Source organism: Dendropsophus ebraccatus, chromosome 2 (genome assembly GCF_027789765.1).
Source record: "Dendropsophus ebraccatus isolate aDenEbr1 chromosome 2, aDenEbr1.pat, whole genome shotgun sequence".
Lineage (NCBI taxonomy): Eukaryota > Metazoa > Chordata > Amphibia > Anura > Hylidae > Dendropsophus > Dendropsophus ebraccatus.
This window is the reverse complement of record NC_091455.1, coordinates 217,917,063-217,927,121: the sequence shown is the minus strand read 5'-3', so window position 1 is coordinate 217,927,121 and position 10,059 is coordinate 217,917,063. Positions and strand designations below refer to the sequence as shown.

The window sequence follows — 10,059 nt, the reverse complement described above, 5'->3', positions numbered from 1 at the left end:
CCGTCACACATCTCCCGTCACACATCTCCCGTCACACATCCCCCGTCACACATCCCCCGTCACACATCTCCCGTCACACATCTCCCGTCACACATCTCCTGTCACACATCTCCCGTCACACATCCCCCGTCACACATCTCCCGTCACACATCTCCCGTCACACATCCCCCGTCACACATCTCCCGTCACACATCTCCCGTCACACATCCCCCGTCACACATCCCCCGTCACACATCCCCCGTCACACATCTCCCCTCACACATCTCCCGTCATTCACACATCTCCCGTCACACATCTCCTGTCACACATCTCCCGTCACACATCTCCCGTCATTCACACATCTCCCGTCACACATCTCCTGTCACACATCTCCCCTCACACATCTCCCGTCACACATCTCCCGTCACACATCTCCCGTCACACATCTCCCGTCACACATCCCCCGTCACACATCTCCCGTCACACATCTCCCGTCATTCACACATCCCCCGTCACACATCTCCCGTCACACATCCCCCGTCACACATCTCCCGTCACACATCTCCCGTCACACATCTCCCGTCACACATCTCCCGTCACACATCCCCGTCACACATCCCCCGTCACACATCTCCCGTCACACATCCCCCGTCACACATCTCCCGTCACACATCCCCCGTCACACATCTCCCGTCACACATCCCCCGTCACACATCTCCCGTCACACATCCCCCGTCACACATCTCCCGTCACACATCCCCCGTCACACATCTCCCGTCACACATCCCCCGTCACACATCCCCCGTCACACATCTCCCGTCACACATCCCCCGTCACACATCTCCCGTCACACATCCCCCGTCACACATCTCCCGTCACACATCTCCCGTCACACATCTCCCGTCACACATCTCCCGTCACACATCCCCCGTCACACATCTCCCGTCACACATCTCCCGTCACACATCTCCCGTCACACATCTCCCGTCACACATCCCCCGTCACACATCTCCCGTCACACATCCCCCGTCACACATCTCCCGTCACACATCTCCCGTCACACATCCCCCGTCACACATCTCCCGTCACACATCTCCCGTCACACATCCCCCGTCACACATCCCCCGTCACACATCCCCCGTCACACATCCCCCGTCACACATCCCCCGTCACACATCCCCCGTCACACATCTCCCGTCACACATCCCCCGTCACACATCCCCCGTCACACATCCCCCGTCACACATCTCCCGTCACACATCCCCCGTCACACATCCCCCGTCACACATCTCCCGTCACACATCCCCCGTCACACATCTCCGGTCACACATCTCCCGTCACACATCTCCGGTCACACATCTCCCGTCACACATCTCCCGTCACACATCCCCCGTCACACATCCCCCGTCACACATCTCCCGTCACACATCTCCCGTCACAAATCTCCCGTCACACATCTCCCGTCACACATCTCCCGTCACACATCCCCCGTCACACATCTCTCGTCACACATCTCCCGTCACACATCCCCCGTCACACATCCCCCGTCACACATCTCCCGTCACACATCCCCCGTCACACATCTCCCGTCACACATCTCCCGTCACACATCTCCCCGTCACACATCTCCCGTCACACATCCCCCGTCACACATTTCCCGTCACACATCTCCCGTCACACATCTCCTGTCACACATCCCCCGTCACACATCTCCCGTCACACATCTCCTGTCACACATCTCCCGTCACACATCCCCCGTCACACATCTCCCGTCACACATCCCCCGTCACACATCTCCCCTCACACATCCCCCGTCACACATCTCCCGTCACACATCCCCCGTCACACATCTCCCGTCACACATCTCCCGTCACACATCCCCCGTCACACATCTCCCCGTCACACATCTCCCGTCACACATCCCCCGTCACACATCCCCCGTCACACATCCCCCGTCACACATCTCCCGTCACACATCTCCCGTCATTCATATGACCACACACTCACCTGAGTGCCGATGTCTTGTACCTTCCAGGAATTGCCAAACCCGGCAGCACTCAGAGAGATGGAGCCTCCAACCAGGGTAAAGTCATCTAGGAGAGCAAAAAGGTCACATGACATGCTCTGGACCCTGTCCGATACGCGGCCCTGTGTAGTGAAGCTCCACCCCCCCGGCCCCCGGGACACCCACCTTCTGTGTTCTCATTGTATGTTCCACACAATCCGCTTGTTCTCCCCTGGAGGTCGGAGTTCACTGTGACATAAATGTTGTTTCCTCCATCAAACTTCACCCGGACTCCCAGACCGCTCTCCACAAAGACGAAGTCTCCAAGCCAGAGGATGCTGATACCTGACACAGGGGGCAGAGCGACAGTGAGACCCCCAAACCATATACTGACATGACCCCCAACCTTCATCATCTTCATCCCACAAATCAATATGACCGATACATATCATCAAGAGCCGTAACCTGGCAGCCCCCCCCCCCCACCATATTCATGATATCCTGGTGGCGTACGGAACAGTGGATCAAGACAGTGGATCAACATCAGTAAGATTCCTCAACAATAGAAGTAGTAGGCTCTCTAGCGTAACTCCCCTTAAATTATCCAAGTTAATTTGTCTGTATACATTGTGACATGTAGGGGGTCTCCATGATTATAGTGGCACTTTACATACCACCCCCATATAGTGCTGAAGTACTAAAGAGGGTCGTAGCTTATATCACTACGCTGCCTGATTTACCTGTGATCATTATTGGAGATTATAACAATGTTCTCTCACCACAGATCGATCGATTCCCTCAGGGGGACACACGGCCGGGTGGGCGGTCAACGGCCCTGTCGCGTATGTTGGAGGAATGCGGCCTGAGCGATTTATGGAGACTCCTACGACACAACAATATTCCTGCTACTCTGGCTCGCACCGCACCCTCTCCCGGATCGACATGGCGGTTGGTACCCCCTCCCTGCTTTCCTACATTGTAGACATCCAATACCTACCCAGGAGTATTTCTGACCATTCCCCAATACAGGTTAGTCTGTCCCTGAGCCCTGGAAAATGTGGACTCCCTATGCCCTGGAGACTTCATCCATTTTGGGTGCAGTTGGTGGGTGTAGACCCCTCTGTTGATATAGCTATTACTGAATTTTTCCGAGCAAACGATGGCTCCGCCTCAGTTCTCTGTGTTTGGGAGACAATGAAGGCTTTTATCAGGGGGGTCTATATCCAAAAAATTAGCGCCCATAAGACTAAGACCAGACGACTCACCGAAGCTCTCAGGGACCAGGTGCAACGCACAGAAACCGCTACAGTGACAGACCCGACAGCCCTGAACAGGACAAGGTGGGAGGAGGCTCAGAAATTGTATAGCGACCACCTCTTGATAGTGGCGGAAGATAAACGCTTTTTTCAAAAGCAACGATTCTTCCAGGAGGGGGAAAGCGCGGGACATCTATTGGCCACCATTGTTAAATCACAGGAGGGTCCCAACCACATAGTAGAGTTAAAGGATACAGGGGGTAGACTGGTGACGACAGATGACGACATTTTAGATGTCCTCTTTTCTTATTACGCTACCATTTACACTTCGACCTTGACTGCATCAGACACTGAGATTGAGCACTATTTAAGTTCTCTCACACTACCACGACTGACACCTGCACAAATGGAACTATTGGATGGGCCCCTGACGGTTGAGGAACTGGAATATGCCCTTCAGTCCTTCTCTAATGAGAAGGCTCCTGGGTGTGATGGCTTACCAGCTGAATTTTACAAAAAGCATCAGTCTGTTCTCCTTCCTCGACTGTTGGAGGTCTACCAAGAATCCTTGCAACCATTGTCTTCTTACATAAACCTGGCAAGGATCCCACAGAACCGGGCTCCTACAGGCCGATCTCTTTGTTGACGAATGACGTCAAGCTCTTGGCTCGGGCCCTGGCAAACAGACTATCACAAGTTATTACATCCCTGATACACAGTGATCAATCGGGCTTTAAGCCAGATAGATCAACGGCCCTTAACCGACGTAGGCTCCACATGAACCTTCAACTGGGGGCGGGGGATGAGGTCTGCCTGGCGGAGGTCTCACTCGACGCTGCGAAGGCCTTCGATAGCGTCGAGTGGGCCTTCCTATGGGCCGTCATGAAAAAGATGGGAATTGGGCCCAAATTCCTTGAGTTGGTGCAGTTATTATATACGCAGCCACGGGCGAGGGTCCCGGCCAACGGGGGACTGTCTAGGGGGTTCGCATTGGGGAGGGGCACTAGGCAGGGTTGCCCCCTGTCGCCTCTCCTTTTTGCGATCACCATTGAACCATTGGCATGTCTATTACGCTCCTCGACAGCTTTCCATGGTTTCCTAGGGGAAATATGGAGGAACGTGTATCGCTATATGCAGACGACATGCTTCTGTATGTTGGAAATGTAGTATCCTCCTTACCTAGCATCATGACTTTGATAGAGGACTTTGGAAAGCGTTCAGGGTTGTCTCCTACCCCTATTAGCCAAATTCATAAGGTAAACTCCTGGTGTAGATTGCCGCTGTCAGTTGTAGGTCGCGACAATCTATTGAAAATGATCCTAAAGATACAGGGTATATTTGGTGACCTGGTCTGGCGTAAAGGCAACCCACGCAACAAGCTAGAAACTCTCCAAAGACATAAAAATGCTGGTGGAATAGCTCCCTATATTTTCTGGCCTCTCAACTCCAGCACTTTAGGGGATGTGGTAACTCAAACCAAATGGGACAAAGAGGCAGGCTGGTTGCCTGGCTTAGTGGGCATAGATTGCCGATAATGATTTTGGAAACGGGGGAAACTAAGTGGAAAGGTAGAACAATCCCAACGTTATCCCTAATGGTTAAAGTGTGGGCTAAGTCGAAGTCCTTACTGGGCCTCACTGGTTTTACCAATTTCACACCGTTGTGGCACAATCCACTCTTACCAGAATTTTTTAGACTTGAGGGGTTCTCTCCATGGGAGTCCAAGGGGGTGCTATTCCTGCAACAGATTTTGCAGGATGGTACCATCACAACGCTTGACTGTTTACGCACTTCCTTTGATCTACCACATTCCAGATTCTACCAGTACCTACAACTGCGCCATGCTTTTCAAGCTCAGACCAGACTGCTAGCGCTAGAGGGCTTATTTCCATGCTATACACCCAACTCTTACATGAATATTTAGATGGATTCCCGTTGTCCATCAGGGATAAGTGGGAGGCAGATGTGGGGGGTCTGACTGATGACACCTGGAATGACATCCTGGAGTTAACTACTATAGTTTCCTTAAGCGAATCTCAACGGTTATCGCAGCTGTTTTTCATACACAGAGTGTATAAAACACCCGTTTTCCTACATAAAATTGGAGCATGGCCTTCGGCCGACTGCCGGCGATGTAGCTCAGACAACGCCTCCTTGTTACATATGATGTGGGGATGTCGAGAGTTGGAAGCTTTCTGGAAGGGAGCGCTTGACATAGTTACTAAAATATAAGGCATTGAACTACCAATAGACCCTAAAGTCTGTTTGTTGGGGGTTCTGGCGCTTCCGGATCTGGAAGACTGTGATGCCACTGCCATTCAGAGATTGCTCTATCAAGCCTGCAAAACTATTGCCTCCAGGTGGATTGAGGCTGACCCACCCACTGTACCAGAATTTATTGCCAAAGTAAATGCCCTGATCAGATTAGAAAGGGCAGTGTACATTAAATGTCCAAACAAGTTTGAGAAGATTTGGGGACGATGGCTTAGATACTCCAGGTAGATACTCCAGGTCTACCAACGAGAATTCTGTGGGAGTGCTGCAGGAATCCGCTTCAAACCATGTTGAATCAGGTATTAAATAGACACTCATGAGAAAAGCTGTGGACCCTTCTAGCTATACCCGTATCCACATGGTCTTTATCCTAGTCCATTGACGGGTTGCACAGTATTGCCTTACCTATCTACGTGGCTCTGTTAAGCTTGTTACTACGTATTCTGAGTTTTCTTTTGTTTTTCTCTTCGTTTCTTTGCTTACCTTTTTTTTTTCCCCTCCCCCCCCTTTTTTTTTTTTTTTCCTTTCTCTCTTTTCTCTATGGTGGCTTTTTGGGAGACACTAGATGATGTCGGCATACAATGAGATATCATTGGATTGTATATGCATTGACTTGTACTGGCACAGGATTTTGTATTCATCCATTGTTGTTTTTGTCAAATCTCAGAAGTGTCTCTGTCCCTTGTCCTTTGACTGGTTTTTGAAAATTTGGTGTGTGTTAAAAATTTTATAAAAATTATCTGATTAAAAAAAAATTATCCAAGTTAATATGTATAGTCTTAGATATATATGGTTTCTGGATATATCATAAATGATTAATTATAATAAGTCAGAATTGTGTATAGAGATAAATAATTTTTATATTCATAAGATGAAACAAATAAAAATAAAATTAACCAGTGAAGAATACAAACAAAATTAAAAAACACCTGTATCAAGATTCCTAAGGCTCTATAGGCATATATACCAGTATATATCTTCATAGTATGATAATCACAGGAGTATATATATTAAAATTCTTAGTGTAAAACACATATAAAAAACATAGCAAAGCTTGAAGGATGTTTCATAAAAAGGCGATCTTTGTGTAGTATATTTCATAAACCATTATAGCAGTAGGATCTTGTCCATATGCGACTGTGCAGGGCCCGTGCAGGTCGCAGTGGTTTGTAGTCCCTGTGCTTATGGTAAATATAGGGCTGTTCCTCTGTTAGTTGATTTGAGATATATTATATCACTTATTCTCGTATATGCAGAGGTAATACAGCTAAATATATATATACAGTATATAGATATATAGATAATATATTATATCACTTATTCTCGTATATGCAGAGGTAATACAGCTAAATATATATATACAGTATATAGATATATAGATAATATATTATATCACTTATTCTCGTATATGCAGAGGTAATACAGCTAAATATATAGATACAGTATATAGATATATAGATAATATATTATATCACTTATTCTCGTATATGCAGAGGTAATACAGCTAAATATATATATACAGTATATAGATATATAGATAATATATTATATCACTTATTCTCGTATATGCAGAGGTAATACAGCTAAATATATATATACAGTATATAGATAATATATTATATCACTTATTCTCGTATATGCAGAGGTAATACAGCTAAATATATATATACAGTATATAGATATATAGATAATATATTATATCACTTATTCTCGTATATGCAGAGGTAATACAGCTAAATATATATATACAGTATATAGATATATAGATAATATATTATATCACTTATTCTCGTATATGCAGAGGTAATACAGCTAATATAGAATAAACGCGGTGAAAGTCCACCTCTCCCCAGTGCCAAGTCTCTGTGTTTGCAGGATCTGCGGCCGCAGTTAGTGAGGAGCAGGTAGATGGATATGGAGCTTCTCCTGCTCAGAGATCCTTCATTCGGGAGCTTCTCCCCAGAGTATTACACACAGATCTTGTCTCCCATTTGTGGAGCTCCAGGAGGTCTGTTTCATGTCTGATTTCCTCTCCCAATGTGGCTGGGTGCTCAGATCTGCAGTGTGGACTGGTGATATATTGTGCACAATGCCTCTTTCTGCTATATATAACATTGCAACTCTTATTAGACGCGTTTCAGAACGATGCTCCGGTCTTTCCTCAGTAATATGCTGCAAAGTGCTTCAGATGCGACCACTGCGACCTGCACGGGCCCTGCAGAGTCGCATATGGACAAGATCCTACTGCTATAATGGTTTATGAAATATACTACACAAAGATCGCCTTTTTATGAAACATCCTTCAAGCTTTGCTGTTTTTTATATGTGTTTTACACTAAGAATTTTAATATATATACTCCTGTGATTATCATACTATGAAGATATATACTGATATATATGCCTATAGAGCCTTAGGAATCTTGATACAGGTGTTTTTTAATTTTGTTTGTATTCTTCACTGGTTAATTTTAGTTTTATTTGTTTCATCTTATAAATATATAAAAACGATTTATCTCTATACACAATTCTGACTTATTATAATCAATCATTTATGATATAACCAGAAACCATATATATCTAAGACTATACATATTAACTTGGATAATTTAAGGGGAGTTACGCTAGAGAGCCTACCACTTCTATTACTCATATTTGCTGGTTCTTGGGGCCAACCAAGTAGGGCACTCGCTGTACACCCCTCTTCCTAGCAGTACTGTTAGGTTGAGTTCTTACACTAGAAGATTCCTCAACAGTAAGTGGACTTGTTGATGGTTTCTTCATCCACATCTATAACCACCAATCATTGGCCAATGTACTCTAGGAATTAGTCGGGACCCTACAATATGTCATCATGGGACCACGTGAGCCACTTCCAACCTTACATGAGATTTGTGAACTCACCATTTTGCAGATGGGGGTCTCCGTCTGGGACAATGACATCATTCACCGTCACTGACCGCCCACTCACCACAACTTGGTCCAGCCCGAAGATCATCTTGACAACCTGGAGGCACATGGAGCAGTGTAGGTGCCATGTATGTCCCCCCACAGAAGCACAGAGGACAGTGCGGGGGCTGAGAACCTTCATACCTTGGCACAGAGTCCAGCTTGAGTGCAGGGTTCTCTGGAGACCAACACAGCCCAGTTGGCATCGGTGGACGACGCCAGATTATACGTACAGTCGCCATGAAAGTTGTAATGTTTTCCATCAAATGTGCGGTAGTGGAAGCCACCCCAGGTGACACAGGTGGAGAAGAGCCGATGCCGAGGTGATGGGCCCCCAATGAGGGCGGTGGAAAGGTATGGTCTCATCAGAAGGGGAGAGGGCAAATCTGGTGAAGAGGAGAAGACACAGTGAGACTGAGAGGGGCAGTCCATCTCCATACTGAAAAGGAAGCTCCACCCACTATGCCTTATAAGGTAACTCCATCCTAAATACATCCGTGTCCATGGCGGTCTCTGATGCCACTGGTTCTTCATGAGATCCATGTCTATCACTGCTGACTCTACGGCTCTAGGTTCTGCCATCCCCTATAATCTGAACGTCATAATCTCATCTACTTCTCTCGTGCTGCACCCATTCTGTAGAGTGTTACTCCAGACAACTAGACTCCTTCCCAACATTCATAGATCTCATCTACTTCTCTCGTGCTGCACCCGTCCTCTGGAATGTGTTATCCGGACAAACAATCCTAAAACGTGTCTCCTCCCACAAGAGGTCACATGCACCAATCTAACCCTAACCCCAATCTATCTCACCCAGGGACCCCAGAACTCGATCCTCGATCCCCTCCCATGGGAGATAACCAGAGATTGTCCTTACCAGTGGGTGACACATAGGAGCAGCTAAAGCACAGCTCCGAGGTGACGTTCTTCCAGCTATGGCCCCAAGGGTTAAGGCAGCAATCTTCCATACTCATCAGGGACACATTCTGGGGGCTCCCGATATCCTGACAATTCCAGGTGTAGAAGCAGCGCCCCAGGAAGCCCTCACCTTATAATAGAAACAAGTTGAAAGAAGAAAAAGAAGTTCAAAGTAAGTACCAAACGTCTAGTACCAACATCCACCACCAAGCGTCTACCACCAAGTGTACACTACCCAGTGTTCATCACCAATTGTCCAGCACCAAGCATCTATGCCTCTATCACCAAGTGTCCATCACCAAGCATCTATGCCTCTACCACCAAGTGTCCACTACCCAGTATTCATCACCAACTGTCCATCACCAAGCATCTATGCCTCTACCACCAAGTGTCCACTACCCAGTATCCATCACCAAGTGTCCATCACCAAGCATCTATGCCTCTATCACCAAGTGTCCATCACCAAGCATCTATGCCTCTATCACCAAGTGTCCATCACCAAGCATCTATGCCTCTACCACCAAGTGTCCATCACCAAGCATCTATGCCTCTATCACCAAGTGTCCATCACCAAGCATCTATGCCTCTATCACCAAGTGTCCATCACCAAGCATCTATGCCTCTATCACCAAGTGTCCATCACCAAGCATCTATGCCTTTATCACCAAGTGTCCATCACCA

At 47.2% G+C, this 10,059-nt stretch overlaps 1 protein-coding gene across 1 annotated transcript in view; it reads right to left on the bottom strand.

Moving 5' to 3' along the window:
* Positions 1 to 9,738, bottom strand: part of LOC138784235 (SCO-spondin-like) — a 251,800-nt gene extending 242,062 nt beyond the window's left edge. Inside the window, exons 1-6 of the mRNA XM_069959741.1 lie at positions 9,732 to 9,738; positions 9,338 to 9,508; positions 8,605 to 8,846; positions 8,416 to 8,518; positions 2,171 to 2,329; positions 1,987 to 2,072 (exon numbers count right to left, since the gene is read on the bottom strand). Of these exons, the coding sequence (XP_069815842.1) occupies positions 1,987 to 2,072; positions 2,171 to 2,329; positions 8,416 to 8,518; positions 8,605 to 8,846; positions 9,338 to 9,508; positions 9,732 to 9,738 (768 nt within the window). The remainder of the gene's footprint in view (positions 1 to 1,986; positions 2,073 to 2,170; positions 2,330 to 8,415; positions 8,519 to 8,604; positions 8,847 to 9,337; positions 9,509 to 9,731) is intronic.
* Positions 9,739 to 10,059: the final 321 nt, after the last annotated feature.